Source organism: Petaurus breviceps, unplaced genomic scaffold (genome assembly GCF_028583685.1).
Source record: "Petaurus breviceps papuanus isolate PSGF00001 unplaced genomic scaffold, PetGlider_PUasm1.0 76, whole genome shotgun sequence".
Taxonomy (NCBI): Eukaryota; Metazoa; Chordata; class Mammalia; order Diprotodontia; family Petauridae; genus Petaurus; species Petaurus breviceps.
This window is the reverse complement of record NW_027186473.1, coordinates 26,518,532-26,539,193: the sequence shown is the minus strand read 5'-3', so window position 1 is coordinate 26,539,193 and position 20,662 is coordinate 26,518,532. Positions and strand designations below refer to the sequence as shown.

Sequence of the window (20,662 nt, the reverse complement as noted above, 5' to 3'; positions counted from 1 at the left end):
AGGAATATAATGAGCAGAGATGGAGAGAGACAGAATGGGGTAAACTATCTCATAAAGAAGAGGCAAGGGAAAGGGGTTACAATGGAGGGGAAGAATAGGAAGGCAAAAGGGAATGGGTTAACCTTAATCTCACTGAATTTGGCTCAGTGAGGGAATGAAATATACACTAAATAGGGTATCTCACCCTACAGGAGAGTAGGGAGAAAGGGGATGAGAAGGGGGATGATGGAAGGGAGGGAAGGCTGAGGGGGAGGGAAGTTGGAAGCACTCACTTTTGAAAAGGGATGGGATCAAAGAAGAGAATAGAATAAGTGGGAGGTGGGATAGGAGGGAGGGAAATATAGTCAGTCTTTTACAATATATCTACTGTTTTAATGTTTTGCATTAGCTACACATATACAATCTATACTGAACTGCTTGTCTTCCCAGTAAGGGTGGGTGACAAGGGAGGAATGGAATGAATCTGGAATTCAAAGTTTTAAAATCAAATGTTTAAAATTATATATGCATATATACTATTATTAATACTGTCTTACATGTAATTGGGAAAGAAGATATACAGGCACTGGGGCATAGAGATCCACTGGAAAAGTCGAAAGGGGTATGGGAGAAGATATGGGAGAGAGCACATTGGAAGAGGGGATATCCTGTGGGAGTGATATTTTGGGGCGGTGGGTAGGGGAAAAATGGGGAGAAAATTTGTAACCCAAAATCTGTCCGAAATTTATGTTGTAAATCAGAAGTTAATAAAGCATTTGAAAAATGAAAAAAAAAAAAGGCAAAACCCTCTGTCTGGAATTTGCTTCTTAGAATTCCTGGTTTACCTCAAGGCTCAACTCTGGTTTTCCTTCCCAGAGGAACCCTTTCCTGGTTTCAGCTGTGAGGGCTTTCTTCAAATAATTTTGTACAAGACTTCCTTGTTTTAGGAAATTGATATGGGAAAAAGTGAAAAAGTCTGCTTAAAATCCATCTACTTAAAGCAGAGAATACCATTTCTTTCTAAATAATATGAAAAAGTTCCATTGAGATTTTATCTTTAAAAAAACAGAACTGAAAAATTCTGAAAATGTTTGTTTTGTCTTATATTTAACAATTTGAGTCTAATTCTTAGAATGAATAAATAACAAATGAACAAAGAAATAATTAAGTGGGTTTTTTAGGCATATTTTAAGAAATGGAATCCTGATAGCATAGTAGGATTTTACTTAACTTTTTTATTTTAATTTTTTCCATTATTTTCATGCTAGAGTCACAGAGAGGGTCATTGTTACATATTTATTCTAGAGCTTCTTCATCTGGGCCTTGGCTTCTAGGGCCTCTCTTAATCCTTTGATATTGAAATCATTCAATGGAAAACCTTTTGGACTATCAGTGATGGTGGATATTGACTATGTGACTACTAGGGATAACCACCCCTCTTAAGAGGATGATGAATGTTTGAAGAGAGCCTAATTTTTTAAGTGGTAGGTTCTTTAGTGAATATCTTTGTGTTTTGAGACTTTTGCTTCCTTAGAAAGCCTTGCAGCTTTATCTTTAGGCAGTAGTGGCTAGAGAGCTGGCCTCAATGTCGGGAAGACTTGTGTTCATGTTACACCTCTGGCAGAGCAGACCACTCAACCTTTCAGTACTGCAGACAACTTTTTAAAAACTGACTTGCAGGGGGGTGGGGGGAGAAGGGAAGGGTTAATGAATATTCTGATTGCAAGAACCTCCTGATGTCTGTGTTCCTGCTAATATATTCACCCACTAAAATGTCAACTTGTGTTCATATTTGGGTGCCACAGGTTAGTAAGGACTCTGATAAAATAAATCTAGAGGATTGCAAGCAACATTAAGTCAAAGTCATAGGAACATCAGTTGAAAGAACTAGGATTGTTTAGTCTGGATAAAATAAAATTCTTCAAACAGCATAATAGCTCTCTTCCAGTATGTGTATTAGACTTATTTTGTTTGGCCAAAGGGGACAGGGACAGGAGCAAAGGAACACATTTAGACTTTTTATAAACAAATCTTTTATAATAGTTGGAGCTATCCAAAAACAGAATCATCTGGTTCAGGAGGGGGTGGGTTCCTTTTCATTGGCAGAAGGAGAGTCTGGAAAACTGCTTGTCAGTTATGTTATAGTAGAGTATTTCTTTTAGATGTTGGATACATGAAGTGATAGTTAAAGTCTCTTATTCTCAGAATCTGTGAACTCAGGTTTTCCTTCCCCAAATCCAGCTCTCTGTTCACTGCACCACAAAGCCTGGTATTATGTCAGTTTTAGGAAACAGTATTGGAAACCAATTAGGCATAATTTTTTTGACAGAATCATATAATAAATAGCATAGTAGCATTTTACTTATTTTATTTTTCCACTTAACTTTCTGAGCAGAGTCATAAAGAGAGTCATTGTTACATAAGTATTCTAGAGCTTTATCATCTGGGCATCGGATTCTGGGGACAATCTTAATCCTTTTATGTTGAAATTATTCTCTTTTGAATAATCAGTGATTGACAAAGACATTGACTAGAGGGATACTAGGGATGGGCACTATATTAAGAGGGAGATGCATGCTTGAAGGGGGACTAATTTTTTTTTTTCTGTATTGGAAAAATCTAGTAACCTTGTTTAGCTAGATAGAGTATATAAAGAGATTTATTGTGAAATAGGACCACACCTTCAGGTTGGAGTTGTTGATAGTTTTTTTTTTTTATAGAGAAAAGACTTAGATCTCTACTTGAGGAAGATTATTTTGTCAGCTATGTGGAATTTAGAGAGGAGAGACTGCAGGGAGGGAGACCAATTTGGAAGACCCATTACAGTAGCTCTGAGGAGAGGTAATGAGAACTTTTTCTGAACTACTCCGAAAGTAGCTATAATGAGTGGAAAAAGAAGGGAACTACTGGTGTTGGAGGTGTTTTTGAAGTAAGCTTGGCAGATTATGACTACTTGGAGTGTGGGAGTGGAGGAAAAAATCTTTAGGATAGGAATTCTTAACATTTTTTCATATCATGGACCCCTTTACCAGTCTTGTGAAGCTAAGATCCTCTTCTGAAAATGTTTTTAAATGCATAAAATTAAATACATAAGATGGCAAAAGAAATTAGTTATATTGAAATAATTATCAAAATTTTTTATAAGTTCATAAATTCTGGATTAAGAGCCTCTGCTATAGTATGACTCCCAGGTTATATATTAGGATGGCTGCTAACATGACTAGGAAGACCAACAAAAATAGGTATGTTTGGAGGTGAGGAAGGTTTAGAGGAGACCAGTAAGGAGAAGGCATGTCAACGTGTCATATATGGTCAAGTTAAATAATTATTTACAATTATGCTGTATTTTTAAAAACATAATTCAAACAGTAAATCTAAGTAAATATTTTCTTTTTTCTTTTTTTTTCCAGGATCACCTGAAAATTAGCTACAGAACAAGATTTTGCTGTGCTTCTAGGTGATATTTTACAAAAACTTTTATAAACTTGATTTTTGCATCAAACTTTAAAGAATAAACTCCTTGTTTTGCTGAAGGAAGGAATATATTGTGGGAGTTTTTAAATTTAAGATTTGTTTAATAAGTTTCAGTTAAAAAAAGTTTCAGTTGATGACTGAGAATGTTTTTTACGTACAGTAGAGTCAAGTATCAGTCATTCACAACAATAAAAGGGAATGTTATCCTCTTAAGTTCTCTTCTACTCAAGTATTTATTTGTATAGTGGAACAAGTATTGACTCTAGTTAGTGGATATGGGTTCAGATACTACCTATATAACCTTGACCCAGCCACAACCTCCTTGGGGCTCAGAGGTTTCCTTATTTGTAATATAAAGGGTTGGACTAGATGACCTTTGAAGCCCCTTTTAGCACTCTGATTCTGTTAAATAGTTCTGTTCCTTCCTCAAGGAATTTGTATTCTAGTAGAATCCATTGGCAGGAGCAATGGATTTGGAGTCATTGCACTCTAATTTGAATTCCAAATCAGGTACCTGTGTGACATTGGATAAAGCATATAAACTCTCAGAACCTTCATTTTATGATTTGTAGACTTGAACAGATTGGACTAGATAATTTTTTTTAAATTTAATTTAAAAATTTTTTTTAGTTTACATCATTCATTTCCACAAGATTTTGAGTTACAAATTTTCTCCCCATTTTTCCCCTACCCACCACCCCAAAACAGCAGTCCCACTGAATATCCCCTCCCCCAATCACTCTCCTATGTCTTCCCCATCCCCCTTCTGACTTTCCAGTAGGGCATGGTGGATCTCTATGCCCCAGTGCCTGTATATCTTATTTCCCAGTTACATGTAAAATAATAATAATAATAATTATATATATATATTTTAAACATTTTATTTTAAACCTTTGAATTCCAGATTCCTTCCCTACCTCCCTTGTCACCCACCCTTACTGGGAAGACAAGCAATTCAACATAGGCTGTACGTGTGTAGCCATGCAAAGCATTTCCATAATGGATATATTGTGAAAGATTGACTGTATTTCCCTCCATCCCATCCCACCCCCCACTTGTTCTATTTTCTACTTTGATCATGTTCCTTTTCAAAAATGGGTGCTTCCAGCTTCCCTCCCCTCCCAGCCTGCCCTCCCTTTCATCATACCACTTTCATCCCCTTCCCCCCTACTCTCCTGTAGGGTGAGATACCCTATTTAGTGTGTATGTGATTCCCTCCCTAAGCCAAATTCATTGAAAATAGGGTTGACTCATTCCCTTTTGCCTTCCTGTTCTAGCCCTCCATTGTAATAGTTTTCCCTTGCCTCTTCTATATGAGATAATTACCCCCTTCTATCTCTCCCCATCTCTTATTATATTCCTCTCTAACCTCTTAATTTTACCTTTTAAGTATCATCCCTTCCTATTCAACTGGTCTTTGTAACCCCTGTGTATGTATACCTGTACACATATATACACATTCTCACAAATGCATTCATATGCCCATATACCCTCCTATATAGAAATATATGTATGTATATATATGTATAATATATATATACATTTCTATTCCCTTCAGCTATTCTCATTCTGAGAAAAGCGTCATAAGTTGCAATTATTGTTTTTCTGTATATGAATGTAAGTAGTTCAACATTGATAAGTTCCTTATGATTTCTTTTCCCTGTTTACCTTCTCATGCTTCTCTTGCTTCTTGTATCTGAATGTCAAATTTTCTATTCAACTCTGGTTTTTTCATCAAGAATGCTTGAAAATCCTCTATTCCATTGAATGACCATATTTTCCCCTGAAACATGATACTCAGTTTTGCTGGGTAGGTGATTCCTGGTTTTAATCCTAACTCCTTTGACTTCTGGAATATCATATTCCAAGTCCTTCAGTCCCTTAGTGTAGAGGCGGCCAGATCCTGTGTTATCCTGATTGTGTTTCTACAATATTCAAATTATTTCTTCCTGGATGCTTGTAATATTTTCTTCTTGATGTGGGAATTCTGGAGCCTGGCTATAATATTCCTAGAAATTTTCTTTTTTGGGATCTTTGGTTTCAGTGGATTCTTTCAACCTCTGTTTTTCCCTCTCTTTCTAAAACATCAGGGTAATTTTCCTTGAGAATTTCTTGGAGGATGATTTCTAGGTTCTTTTTTTGATCATGGCTTTCAGGTAGTCCAGTAATTTTAAAATTATCTCTCCTGAATCTGTTCTCAAGATCAGTGGTTTTTTCAGTGAGATATTTCACATGGCTTTCTGTTTTTTCATTTGTTTGGATCTGTTTAATAGTTTCTTGATTTCTCATAAAGTCACTAGCTTCCATTTGCTCTAATCTAATTCTGAAGGAATGGTTCTCTTCAGCAAGCTTTTGAGATTATTTTTCCATCTGGCAAATTCTGCTTTTTAAGGCATTCTTCTCATTGCCTTTTTGAGCCTCTTTTGCCATTTGAATTAGTCTAATTTTTTTTTTTTTGATGGACACATAGCAGCTCAGCTCCTTTATTGGGGAAGAGTAAGGTGATTCTGCTCTGAGTGTTGTGGGAGAGATATAGTCCAGCCAGCCCAGCGTAGCATGGCTAGCCAACAGTATCTTCCTCTGCCTTGGACAGCATCAACTGGCCACCTCCATGTCAGATATCTCAGTGGATACCTCTGTGGGCACTGCCAACAACTTGGGGGTCACATAAGAGCCCATGACTGCTGCCCACTCTGCTTCTTCCTGACTGTAGTGTTCTATTGTCAGCTGCTTCAGTTTTTTTTTTGTGATCTTTGGACTTCAAATGATTCTTTAGGCTGGCATTATCAATGAAATATCTTGTGTAGGCCAGGCAACGGTGGTGGCCGCCTCCAGGCTGGTTGGGGTGCGGCTTGGTGTATGGCTGGGGCCTCCAGGTGATGCTGTCAGTCCACAGGTCCTGGTGAATCTTGTCCAGGTCTGGTCGCTGCCACTTGACCTTCAGCTGGTGGGCCAGGGAATATGCATCCGGTTTGCCGGGAGCGCACCACGGCCTCAGCTGGGGGATAAGGCTTGGGGCTCGGGGCTGCTGGGGCCCCTAGTCTATTTTTTAAGGTGTTATTTTCTTCAGTTAGGTTGTTGACTCTCATTTTATAATTTTCTTGCATCATTCTCATTTCTCTTCCCAATTTTTCCTCCATTTCTTTGGTTTTCAAAATCCTTCTTAAGCTTCTCTATGGCTTATAAACAGCTTATTCTTTTCTTGGAAGCTTCTGGTGCAGGAGTTCTGACTTTGCTGTCTTCCTTCTGTTCCATGCTTTGATCCTTTTTTGTCCCCCAAAAAGGAGTCCAAAGTTGTATCACTGTGCTTGCCTTGTTTCCCTCGTTTGCTCATGTTGCCATTCAATTACTTGACTTCTGATCTTTTTGCCACAGTAGAAATCTGCTACCAGAGTGGGGAGCTTTGTCCCAATTGCTGGGGTTTTCTCAGCTGCTGGAGATATTAGTTGGGTGCCTTCTCTGAAGCTTCCCCAAGTTCTGGCAATCTGGTCACTCACCCCAGGACTTCCACCCTAGACTGCAATCCAGACCCAAGTAGGTTAAAGCCAGAGATATTACCCCACAGACTGGTCGCTTGGTCCCCCTGCAATCTGTAGGCCAGGAGCTCTTAAGCAGCCACATGGCAGCGTCTGCAGGGCGACAGCACCTCAGCCTCTTCTTGCCCTGGGACAAAGGCTGACTGCACTCCTGAATTCCCAGGTCCCAAAGTCCACACTGCACTGACATCTCACTTTGTCCTTAAGCATCTGTCTATGGGTTGATAATTCTGCAAACTGCCACAACTGCTGGTGATCTGAAGTCCCTCCAGCCGGTGGCTGGTTGTGGCCGCCCTGAGGCTAAAACCTCTGGCTCATGTGGGGCTGGATTCAGCTCCCAGAGTGCTGTGCTGACCCCTTCCTGCTGGCCTGCTAGACTGTCTTCAGTGGGAGGTTAGCTTCTCTCTGTCATTTTGTGGGTTCTGTAGCCAGCTCCGTCCAATCCCAGCCCTGCAGTGATAAGCTTGGCAATGGCCCTTGTGGTCGGTGGGTCAACTTGCCACTGTGTTGATCAGGCCTTGTCAGGGCCTCTGTGTGCCCTGAGTCCAGGCCTCTGCACTGGCCCCTGTCATCTTCTGGGCCTCTGCCTGGGCTAGATGATTTCTAAAGACCTTTCCAGTTTTAAGTTTGGTGATTTTAGGACTTTTAAAGTTATTTTAAGTGGAAATTTTAGTAAATAGTAGCAATATTTTTCTTTAATGATATGTGAATTCATGTGGTCCCTTATTCAAATAATATATTTCTGGGTTTAGTACTTCAGATACTGAACTTTAGATCTTGAATCACTTTTTTCAAGTATTTATAAAGGATGCCAATGTCTTCCTAATTGAATTTATTTAAGAATTTTAAAATAGAGCAGTTGAATGACTATTTATGTATCTTAAGCACTCTCCTCTTATCTCCTTTCCTTTCCTTTAGAATTCCTGATACTGATCTATGGCAAGGCCAGAATGTACTGGAAAACATACAAGACTGTTTTGAAGAAAAAAGTAAGCTTGTATTTCTAACTTTTATATGGAGATGACTGGAACAAATGAAAATTTAGCTTATTTTAATATTGAAAATAAAATGTTTAAATGAACATATTTGTAAAAATGTTTTCCTTTGATTTTAAGAGCATAATCTGAAATGTACCATTCTTTTTGGCAGTTGATATTTGTACTTTTACATAGTACCTAGTGAATGGGGATGATTTTTGTACTTGGATTTCCCCTCCAAGTTCTTAATCCAAGTATTTAACTACTTTTGAAGGTTAAGAGTTAAGATGATGCAATAAGGCCATCGGGAGAAAAACAGCATAAGTTCTGTTTCTAAAACTTAGAAAAGAAGAGATCTCCCTTCTACTACTGGCCATCTCCTCTGCTACCTTTCTCATCCCAGTCCTCTCAACACAGCTAACATCAAGGCAAAGCATTGCAACATAAATTATTCTTTGGAAAGGTACAACATATCATGTCATAGTCTGACAACTATAAAAAGACTTTACGTCCATTTTTTTAATGCTTTTTATATATGTGCAGATATGTTCACATTGAATTAATATTTAGTTGTGTGCACAACCTTCAGAAGTACCGTGTTTCCCCGATAATAAGACCACTGTCTTATTATTTTTTTCGGACAGAAAACCACCAGAGGGCTTATTTTCAGGGGAGGGCTTATTTTAATGAACATTGACAGCAATTTTAATAAACAGGTAAATGTGAACAAAAAAATGTACCTTTATTCAATAAGCAAATCACTGGGGAAGAACAGGATGATGCGCTCACTGCTGCAGCTCTGATTGGATGCAGCTCTGAGCGCGTGTAGCGCAGGGGATCACCTTCACTACAGTAGCAATCTCAATAGGGCTTATTTTCGGGGGAGGGCTTATTTTCGGGATAGGTCTTATTATCGGGGAAACACGGTATTTAAGTACTTGAATTTGCTTTATACTTAAAGGCTCATACAGAAATGGCTGTTTTTTTGTGTTAAAATTACATGAAGTGTATCAAAAAGACCTTTGCATTTTAATTATTTGCATAGTATTTTAAATCCTAAATTTTAGACTCTTTTTTAGGTTCTGACACTGGCTTTAGCACAAATCCTGGAAGTCCAACTCTTTGTTCAACTCCTTGCAAATTAAGAAATGATTCTTATTACTCACCAGATAAAGAGGTAAGTTAAAAAGGTAGTGGTCACTATTAATTTTAAGAAATGAAATTTATGTTCTGGCAAAATTATAAGACTTATTTTTGCAAAATTGGTCTAGTTTTTGCATTGACTTAATGATAAAATTCTGTATGTTTTATGAAGGTATAGGAACATATAGATTCTATGTGTTTCAGTTGTAAATTACATACCTGGAAATTATATGAGACACAGGAGAGCTCACAGTGGGAGCAGATACCCTTTCTAGAGGAGTCGGGAGGATGAGATATTAGTGATATGGGAAGTCATTAGATTGCTCTCAGGCCAATCAATCTGCTTATCTTGTGACTGTGCTACTTAAAATCAACTTAATAAATCATCAACATTAGTTTCCATTTTAAAAAATGTTATTGATATCTATTTTTTTACATTGCCTTAATTTCCCCTAGTTTTTTTTCTCTCCTAGAAAGCTATCCCATATAAATAAGAATGCTAAAAAAGTTAAAAACAAAGGCAAAAAAAGTGATGTAACATCAGTTATCAAAAACCCCCCAACTTAACATTATATGCAAATGTTCCATGATTATAGGCACTCTCACTTCTGCAAAAGAGTTGGGGAGGTGCCTTCTCACATATTTTCACTGGCCCTGGAGTCAGGAGAACCTGAATTCAAATCCAGCCTCAGACACTTGACATACTTACTAGTTGTGTGACCTTGGACAAGTCACTTAACCCCAATTGCCTTGCCTCCCCCCCCCCATTGCATTACGTCACCTGTTCCTTCCTTTTTATTAGTGTTAACAAAGCACTTGTACAGTATTTTAATTTCAATATATGTACATTAAGTTAATTCTCAGGATAAATGTTTAAAATAAAATCTTGAACAGGAGTTCTTAACCTGGAGTCCATGAATTTAAAAAAAAATTTAGCAACTATTTCAATATAATTAGTTTTTTTTGTAATCTTAATGTATTTTATTTCGTGGATTTAAGAACATTCTGAGATGTCATAGATTCACCAGGCTGAAATGGGTCCATAACACGATAAAAAGATTAAAAATCTCTAATACAGAATTAGCTGTCTTCATTTATGAATGGGTAACATTAAGAAATAAGTTAGGTCAGAATTGGCCTTTTAGTTTAGATTTTAAATAATGTTTTGCAATAGACTGAAATTTTCTTCATTTTTTTATTCCTACTCAGTCCAAGATATCACCTTCAAAGTCTGGTAGAATTTCTTCAATGAAAAAGAAATGTAATACCTCAGCCTTTTCACAGCACTGTATTATGTTACAAAATTGGACAAATAACAATTCAGGTTGGTAAAAATTATATGGATGGGGAGAGGGGTAGGGGATATTATTTGAAGCCCTGCACTTAATTCAATCAAAAAGGATTGGCTCTAGGCAAAATTTTGTTCATATATAAGTAAATAAGAAAATAAAATGCTAATATTCTATCCCTGCAAAGTTGCTTAAACCCGTGACATTCATATGGATTCAGCAATAATTTTTAAGGGACATAATTGATGGGAATTAATTCTACAAATTCAGAGTTTATAAAACAAACTTAAAAGTCCTTCATTTTATGATATATGTTAGAAAATCTAATATGCAAATAAAGTGATTCCCTTAAAACAAGCATTTTTAAAGTTTTCAAGACTTAATAAGATGTTAATCTTTTAAAAATTATTTCTGGGTTACTGGGTTTTATGTTATTTTTATAATAATATGAAAGTTTTTTCTTAGTTAATAATTTTTTCTTAGCCCCATCCCCTGAGGTCCCTCAAAAATTACCCCAAGGTGATTTAGTTGGTTTGAAGAATACACCAAATTTAAGATATGCTTCAAGTGGAGCTGAAGAATTTAATAAAATTCCTAATGAAGTTCTGGAAGAATTTTACTTAACAGTTGGATCACCTGGTCTTTTGGCCAAGGAAGCAGAGATATTGCCATTACCTCAGCAAGCTAGTCCTACTACACAAGATAGATGGAGCTACGTGTTTCGAAATTCAGTCATCCAACAACCTTTGCTTCCCAAATCAAGGCTTAAAAGTAAAAAGAGGTAACCTTTTTACACTTCTCAAATAATTGCATTTTCATTTTCACATTTTGTCTTAAATAATAACAGATTTTGAGGAAAAAAAGTAATACTTCTGTATTAGTATCTCACTTAAAGTTCTGCAGTAGCAAGAAAGGATGAGACCTTTGATTGAAAGTAAACTGGAGCTTAAAGTTGTGGTCCAAAAGAAAAGAACTGTGACCTTTTGGCTGCATGTGTTATGCAAAAACTTGAAAATGTTTTTTAAAAATTAATTTAAAATAAAGGTTTAATATGCCCTTTAGTAATAGTATCACATTGTAGTTGTAGAGAGAATAATTTCCATGTTCAGAGAAGTTTTGAAATAAAATTTATGATTACCTAAAATTCTGATCTTTGCTTTTGGATATTCATATATATACCTATTTTACAAGTTATACATGCAGACATTTATACATTTTATTTTTTGTAATCTGTAGTTTGAACTGTGAAGATATAGCAGTTCGGTCTGCTGTGAAGAAAACAGAAAAAAATGTTGAAGTGTCAGAAGGACGACAAAAGAGAAAACAGTCAGAATCTTCTGAGCAAATAATACAAGACCCAAAACAGAAAATTCAAGAAAAAACTAAAATGAATTTTTCAACATTACTTTTAGAAGCAGCGGAAAGGAACTGTAGAGACAGGTGAGTTATTGATTATGATTTGGGATGAAAATAAATACATTTTATTTAAAATTCTATAATAAGCATTGTAAATTTACTATTTCCATCTAAAATTGCCATATAATCCATTTTTTTTTCCAGGGAAACATTGATTCAGTATAAAAATCCAATGTAAATTTTGCTGTGGGGACATGATTACTTTTTACCCAGTGGTCAGGAAAATTTATTTATTAAAGAAATATTAAGTATTAAAGGTATTCGGTAATTCCTCTGCCTTCAAGTAATTTACAGTCTTTTAGGGGTAATAAGATGTTTTTATAAATATGTAGAACCAAGAGAACATTATTTACAGTAACAGAAATAATGTTTTAAAAACAATTTTGAATGATTAAGTTATTTTGACTATTATAAATATCCAAATTAACTACAAAGGACATATGAAGGAAGAAGCTTTACATCCAGAGAACGTACTGAGAAACAGAAATATGTATAGAATGATTTTTGTGTGTATATATATATATATATATATATATATATATATATATATAATGTCTCATATATATTTGTGTCTAATAGTAACCATGTCTAGGGAAGTAGGGGAGGGGAGGAAAAAATTTACATTATAACTTTAATATATTTTAAAGGAAGAGCAAATTGTACATAATAGATTTGCAGTTTCATGTAGTCATTTTAAAAAATTATACTATGTTTTGGGAATGCTTGTTTTATTCTATAGATTAAAAATGAGTAAAAATTTGTAGAATACCATATAGAACATAGAAAATACCTAAGAAAATTTCCAGTCAGTTGACGGCAAATTTCTAGTTTATGGAAGGGAAAGATCATTGAAGGTTTTGTGCGGTGGCTTTTGAGTTGGACCTTGAAGATTGGTAGGATACCATAAAGGCAGAGATGAGGGATATCTTTTATAAATCTCTCAAACTACAGATACAGAAAAAGTATCTTTCTGACTACTCATTGAACATCAGAGGCTGAAGTTGAGATGTGGAGATAAAATCAAGTGCATTTTCCTATCATGGGCTTGAAATTTCCCCTCTTGCCAGCTAATCTTTCAGTACCATTGTGATACTTTTCTGTGAAAAAAAAAAACCCTCTGGTTTTCAGTTGCCTATTATATAGTATTCAACCATCAGTCTGAAACTGAGACTCTTTATGACCTTACCTGATGCCTGTCCAACTTTTATTTTCCTTCACACCATAACACTAAATCTTTTCCAGTTAAACTGTTTTGCTGTGTGAATTTCGTGACTTAACTTTTGCTCATACGGTTGTCTCTTTATTTTCTTGTTCCTTGTCATCTATTAGGGCATTGCATCAGGGCCAGTCTCTTCTCTACCCATGTGTCACTTTGTTTTTGTATGGGAATGATAGGCTCTGCTTGATATCAACTAGGATCATCTGGATACTGGAGCTGACCTTTGTTCTCAGGATGGTATCTTTCCTGAATGCTGGTAGTTTTTAGTCCCTGTTGAGTCTTGAAATCCTCCATGACATCTGAGGATAGAGTGCTATGTGTCTGAAAGCCTTTGGGCTTAAGATAGCTCAGACGAAGTTATTGGCTTTACTGGTCACTTTTGAGTGTCCATTTTGTGGATTTCCAGTGCTCCTAGGCCTTTCTCATGAAAGCCTTTTGCTCTTTTTATTTTTAAAATGAAAATTTTTTTATTCATTTAAAAGTGTTTAAATGAACAACACATTGAAGTGTTTGTTTTCTCTCCTTCCTTGCCCTCATGGAAGGACAGGGAAAAGAAACAAAACTTCCATAATCAATATTCATTGTAAAGCCAAACAAATTCCTGCATTACCCCTGTCCAAAAATGTATATCTCAATCTGCAATTCGAGTTCATTGCTTTTTTGTTAGGATGTGAATAACTTTTTTCATCATTGGTTTTTTGGCATTGTGGTTGGTCATTACGTTGATCCAAAGTTCTTGAGCCATTAAAAGATGTTTGTCCTTACACTGTTACATAAAGTGTTCTCCTGGTTGTGCTCACTTCACTCTTCATCAATTCATATAAGTCTTTCCAGTTTTCTCTGAAACATTCTCTTTCCTCATTTCTTGTGGCATAGTAGTGTTACACATGTCTACCATAATTTGTCCAGCCATTCTCCAATTGATGAACATCATAATTTCTATTTCTTTGCCACTATAAAAAAATTACTCTATTTTGTATGAGTCCTTTTCCTCTTAATATGTAACATAATGGATAGAGTGCTGTAGCAGCAAGCACCCCAGCATCCCCAGGGTGGCTGCCAACATAGGTTCTTAGATCTGCTTTTCTAAAGGAAAGCAACTCAAAATGGGTTAACAATCATGCTTTAATCAATCAAACATATCATTTACCTAGTTAAGGGGAAAAAGTCAGCACCCCAAACTTCAGAGTATACAGAGGTTACAAGCCGAAATTACAAGAAAACAGACAGGCCTCCAACTGTCCAACCATTACATCTATACCTAATCAGTTACCAGAGAAGGAAACATCAACATCTGGGTTTTTCAGAGCAGGGGGCCTCTGAATGGCTGCCCAGAGTCTGGTCTGGTCAAATCACCTAACACTTCTCAAAATGAGCCCCAAAACAAAGTCTCACATCAGGGTTTATATAGCCTTCTCCTGGCTCAGAGAATGTAACAACCCTCTTGACCCCACTGCCCAATCACAAAGTATCTCCTGAAAAACAAGCCTCTGGTCCCAGGCTCCAGGTGCACTTAAGCCTATCAAATGGCCTAGGGGCAGGGAAGATCTTAAATTTCCATTCCATTCCTATAACAAGTATTGGACTGAATGTCAGGAAAACCTGGATTCAAAATTTAAATCATGCCTCATATACTTATTAGCTATGTGATCTTTAGCAAGTCACTTAATCTTTTCAGAATCAGTTTCCTCGTCTGTAAAATGGAGTTGATTATAGCACCTACCTCATAGGGTTGCTATGTGGCTTAAACAAAAAACCATGCAAATTTCTGTTTAAAATCCTAGTTGTCACTTAGGGATACAGAGAATAAAACCCAGTTCACAAGAAGCTTTTACAACAGGTATATTTCTGTATTTATACTTATATCTATATATTCATAAGGAAATATAAAAAGAATGTATACAAATAAATATATGCCAAGTAATCAAATGCAAGGTAGTTTAGAAGAGAGGACTCTAGTGGCTGAGGGATATCAGGAAAGGCTTCAGGTAGAAGGTTATGATAAGAAGTAGAACTAATGATACAATTCATTCCATATATTGGGAAAAGACAATACAAAGATGCTTGACCGAGAGATGGAGTAATATATGTGGGGAGCAGAGAGAAAAGGCTGGTTTGATTTAACTTAAGCATGTGAGAGGGAGAATGAGGTCTGATGATAGGTTTTAAAAGGCTTTAAAACTATAAATAGAAGAGTTTATATTTGACTCTATGGACCAGTGACTCTTAACTTTTTTTGTGTCATGAACCCCATTGGCAGTATGGGGAAGTCATGTTTTTCTCCAAAATATATTTTTAACTGGATAGACTAAAATACATAAGGTTACAAAAGAAAATAGTTATTGAAATATAGTTATCAAAATATCTTTCAAATAAGTTCATGGACCCCAAGTTAACCATTGTAATAAATAAGGGGCCCTAAGAATTGTTTGAATTGGGGTAGTATGGTTAGATTTGTGCTTATGGAAAATAACTTTGGCAGTGATGTATCAGCTTGTCAAGTGAAGAGTGACAAGGCTGGGCGACTAGAAGCCATGGGTGAGTGAGTGCATGTTGTGAGAAGTGTTGTTGAGGTAAAAGCAAAGAGATTTGACAAATGATTGAATATGTGGATTGAGGGAAAGTGGAGAGTCCAGGATAAGGCCTTGGTTAGGAGCCTTAGTAATTAGCATGACGATCGTGCCTTTGACAGAAAAGGGAGGGGTAGGTTTGGGGTAGAAAGATAATTAGAATTTTAATTTTAGAATTTTTATGTTTTAGAATTTATGTTGAGTTTTAGAATTAAATGTTGAGTTTGAATTGTCTCTGACTCATTGTCTTTGAAATGTCCAGTAGGTAACTCATGCTGCAGGGCTGCAGCTCAGAGAGACTGGAGTTAGATATAGAATCTGTAATTTATAAGCATGGAGGTGAGTGCTAGACATGAGGGCTTATGAAGTTATTGAGAGAGAAAAGAGAAGTCCTAGGACAGAACCTTGGGAAATGCCTATAGTTAGGTAAGATTTGGATGATGAGCCTACAAGGGAGAAGGGACAGTCAGAAAGCTAGAAGAACCAGTAGAGATTAGTGGGACAAAACCCAAGAAAAGTGAGAGTATCATGGTAGAGGGCTTGGTCAGCAGTGTCAAATGCTGCATATAGGTCAAGTTTGGTAAAGACTGAGAAAAGACCATTAGATTTAGCAATTAAAAGATCATTGCTACCTTGGGAGAAAGTAAGTGATGACATTAGAAGTCTAGTTGTAGGGGCAGCTAGGTGGCACAGTGAATAGAGCATTGGCCATGGAGTCAGGAGGACACGAGTTCAAATGTGGCTTCAGACACTTAACACAAAAACTGGCTGTGTGACCTTGGGCAGACCCAACCGCTCTACCTCCCCCCCTCCAAAAAAAAAAGAAAAAAATAGAAGTCTAGTTGCAAAGTGTCGAGAAATAAGGGAGTGAAATAGAAGCCACTTGTGTAGAAGGCTTTTTTAAGAAGTAGTTTGGTTGAGAAAAGAAGTAGAGAGATAGTATAATAGTTTGACATGATGGTAAGATATATGGAGGTTTTTTTAAGAAAGGGAAAGATTTGCACATGTATTAAGGTAGTAGGGAAGGAGAAGTTGAAGATTATCATTGAGGTTGCAGTTTGCTCAAGATGGGAGAGGATGGGAACGAATTCACGTGAAGAGAAATTGACCTTGACAAGGAGAAAAGCTATCTTGTTGCTATACCGAAGGAAAGAAGATGCAAGTGAATGGGAAAAACTTTGAAATGACTCAGTTTTCTCCATGAAGTAAGAACTATTGTTATTCTTTTTTTTTGGAGGGGGAAGGCAAGGCAGTTGGGGTTAAGTGACTGGCCCAGGATCACACAGCTAGTAAGTGTCAAGTGTCTGAGGTCGGACTTGAACTCAGGTCTTCCTGACTCCAGGGCCAGTTCTCTATTCACTGTTCCACCTGGCTGCTCCAGTTGTTATTCTTTTTTTTTTTTTTAAGCAATTGGGGTTAAGTAACTTGCTCGAGGTTACAAGGCCAGTTATTTCTGGGTGCGGTGCTAAGTATCTGATCTCTGATTCGATCCCAGGTCATCCCGACTCTGGGGCCGGTGCTCTTACTCACTGTGCTACCTGGTCGCCCCTCCAGTTGTTATTCTTAAAGTACAGGTGTGACCATGTCACTTCTCTGTTTAAGAAGCTTCAGTGGGTTCCCTGTTGCATGCCTTTGGCATTTAAAAAGCTTCATAATTTGACTCTAGAACATTTTTCCAAATCCGTTTCACATTATTCTATCTCATATACTCTATTTCAGCTGAACTGCCCTGCTTACTTACACTACATGCTTTATTTCATGACACACCTTCATGCTTTGTACAGGCTTTCCTATGTCTGGAATGCCTTCCCTCTTTACTCTTACCTCTTAGAGTTCCTGTCTCTCTTTAGAGCTCAACTTAAGTGTCACCTTCTTTATAAACCTTTCCAGATTATCCCTTGTTTTTGCTAATTATGCTTCAGAACAGTATATAAGTATATAAGAGATATTAAAAATTCTTTCTGAGACCTGAAGAAGAAAAGATTATTTTTGACTAGGGAGGATGTGGTGATGGGAAGGTTCAGGAAAGCATCATGTGAGAGGTGACTTGTTCTAGTTCTAAAAGGATAGGTAAATTTTGTGTTTTGAATATATAATCTTTCTGATACAGTTTAGTCTTGTTTTTTTTTGTGTGTGTCTAAACTTTTTTAATATGATGCAGTATTCCCTGTTCTATTTTTAGGCATGTGTCATCGCCACAGATCCGTTCTCCTTCTCCCATTCCAAATGACTTAGAATCATCAAATGATGAATTTATAATTGATGAATCAGATTGCGCTTTCTCTGAAGACTGGATTTTAATACCTAAAAAGAACAGCAAGTCTGTGAAACAGAGCAAGACAACCCCAGTGGAGAACACCCAGGAGCTGGAAAGAAAAAAGTCAAGGATAGAGCAACAGAAAGAAGAAAAATGCAGCTCAGCCAGTGATAAACACCCTGATACAGAGAATGGAATTTCAGATGTTATCAGTGGAGAGAAGACCTCAAAATCCATAAAACATAAAGTTCAAGCAGCAGAGAAATCACAGTCCTCTAAAAGAAAAAAACTAGACAATTTATCTTGTGAAGTGGGAGATGCTTCTAAATCCACAAGACATAAAATATATTCTGAGGAATCAGAACAGTTTTTGAAAAATGAAAGAACTGTTGTGCAACACCAGAGTGAAAAATGTGATACCCAAATAGATAATAGACAGTCTGATAAAGGTCTAGTTAATTTTGCTGAAGAAAGCCAAAATAGTTTCCACAGTGAGCACAGTATTGCCGAAGTAGATACTGCCTTAAGAACTACTAAATCCAAAACTAACTCAGTGGGGAAATCACAAACTACAAGAAGAAGAAGGGTAAGGAAACACAAGAATAAAAGATTTAGCACATCACAAAAAGATCAAAGGGAATCTGACAGAAGTTTGGGACAACGGGAAGAACAAGCAGAATCTTGTCACTCTGCAGAGCAAATGCTGTCTGTTGCTGGTAAGTATTTGACTTCACATTGTAGGGAAAAGATAAAGCTTAAAGTATAGTCACACTTTGTCTAACAGGAACTGAATTGGAGAACTGAAAAGCAACCAATAAAATCTCAGTATGAATTAGAAGCATCCGAGTTCAGTAGAAAGGCAATAAATTGGGAGTCAGAAGGCTTGTGTTAAAATCCTGGTTCTACCACTTAATACTTAATCTTTGCTAAAAGTCACTTAACCTCCCTCAACCTCCTATTGGCTATTTTGGTTGAAAGTTTTCCAGCCTACCTTTATAGCTTTATAATGTATTCTTTTCCTTTATGTATTCTGTAATACAACTGAGCTGGCCTTCTTGCTGTTGTTCACATAGGACAGTCTTACCTCCTATCAACTTGCCTTTGTACTAGTTTTATATCTTTTCTGGGATGCATCTCCTCATTTACTTCATCTATTAGAATCCCAAGTTATTTTCAAAACTTAGCTATTGTTTTTATTTTATGTGAAGGCTTTCCTGTGCTCCCCCCCAGATGCTATTTTTAGTGTCCTCCTCCTCTCCCCATCACATATTTATTTATATGTGTTTTTGTATAAGTTTATTTGTATATGTGTTTTCTTCTCTAATAGTATATGAACTTTTTTTTTTTTAAGCAATTGGGGTTAAGTAACTTGCTCAAGGTTACACGGCCAGTTATTTTGTGTGAGTGCTAAGTATCTGAGGCCGAAACTGATCCCAGGTCTCCTGACTCCGGGGCCAGCGATCTTACTCACTGCACCACCTGGCCGCCCCAGTATATGAACTGCTTGAGGGCAGGAACTGTTTCATTTTTTGTTTTGTTTCCATCCGTGTCTTGCATATGGTATATATTTGCTGTTTCGTTTTGTTGATTTGGCATTGACAGAAGCACAATTATTTTGCCTCCTGTCAACTTGTTATGTGATCTTAGGCAAGTTATTTAACATCTTCACCTCAGTTTTCTCATCCATAAAATTACAAATTTGAGCTGGATGGCCATTTTTTGTGATAGAATGATCTTTCAGGCAACTGGAAAATTCCCTTTGCCTTTCCATACATTGGGACTGAAATTCTTATTTACCTTTTGTTGCTTGTAGTCCTAGACTAGTAATTTGAATGCTTAATTAGTTTACTAATTTGCCATGTCTGCTAATAGTTTTAGGCCTTCCTTCTCTATCATCCCTACTTTTATTTATGTCAACTCCATTTGATCCATGTTTATCATGTTCCTGCCAAGGTCCTAAGACAAACAGTTGTGATCCTTAGCTGTTGTTTCAGTCCTGGTTCAACCCTTCTTATTTCTGGCTATGTGAATGTCACTTGTGTCTACTCTATTCTTTTTGTTCATCTCTATCTTAGATCTGATCCTGTCTCCTTGTCCTTAAGTCATCTGTGACTGTAATTGGTACCTGAAGTCTTAGCTTTCTTTTGCACCATAGATAACTTGCTTTTTACGTTATTGTCTGAATGAGTCTATGGGGGCATCATTTTTTTTTTCAGTCAGTAAACATTTATTAAGCATCTGTTATGTGTGCCAGGCATTGTGCTAAGTGCCGGGGATATGAAAAGAGGCAAAAGACAGTTCCTGCTCCCAAGGAACTCACAGTATCTGAATCCAAGATTTGAAACTACATCTTTTCACTTAAAATTTAGTATTTCTGTTTTCTAGGCTATCTCCTTTTCATGTTTTTAAAGACTGTTCTGCACATTTGATTAATATTTTGCTTGGTTTATTTCAGTCATGATTTTTATTGATTTTTTTTTTTATTCTTTAATGCTTATGTACAGATTCAGTATGCTAGAGCAGAATCTGTGGGTTCTACAAACTAGTCTAAGTCATAAGGAAGAAGAAAAAGCAGTGAATAAAGGTGATTGGGGAATATAGAAAAAGTAAAGGATTGATTGTGGAGAGAAAGATGAGAGAAGGAAAAAGAAAAAATGAAGTAGTCTCTATTAGGGTTCTAACATCTTTAATAGATCTACTTAGTACCCAGTGGTAGCCCTACCATAAATAACTTACCCTTGCTTTAGAGCTGTGGGTTCCCCCCCCCCACCCCCTTCAATACTTTTTCTATAAGAGATCTTT

General features: G+C 36.7%; 1 protein-coding gene and 1 pseudogene across 8 annotated transcripts in view; one reads left to right on the top strand and one right to left on the bottom strand.

Annotated features, from left to right (window-relative positions):
• CENPC (centromere protein C) overlaps window positions 1–20,662 on the top strand; it is an 86,653-nt gene that overhangs the window by 16,001 nt on the left and 49,990 nt on the right. For 3 of the 8 annotated variants that reach the window (XM_069105322.1, XM_069105318.1, XM_069105325.1), the window contains exons 2-8: window positions 3,390–3,436; window positions 7,908–7,978; window positions 9,034–9,143; window positions 10,319–10,433; window positions 10,882–11,179; window positions 11,635–11,838; window positions 17,786–18,576. In XM_069105322.1, coding sequence (XP_068961423.1) covers window positions 3,390–3,436; window positions 7,908–7,978; window positions 9,034–9,143; window positions 10,319–10,433; window positions 10,882–11,179; window positions 11,635–11,838; window positions 17,786–18,576 — 1,636 coding nt within the window. The remainder of the gene's footprint in view (window positions 1–3,389; window positions 3,437–7,907; window positions 7,979–9,033; window positions 9,144–10,318; window positions 10,434–10,881; window positions 11,180–11,634; window positions 11,839–17,785; window positions 18,577–20,662) is intronic. The other 5 variants (XM_069105321.1, XM_069105323.1, XM_069105319.1 and 2 more) reach the window with 5 other exon arrangements.
• On the bottom strand, window positions 5,924–6,560 carry LOC138174874 (zinc finger protein 593 pseudogene; annotated as a pseudogene).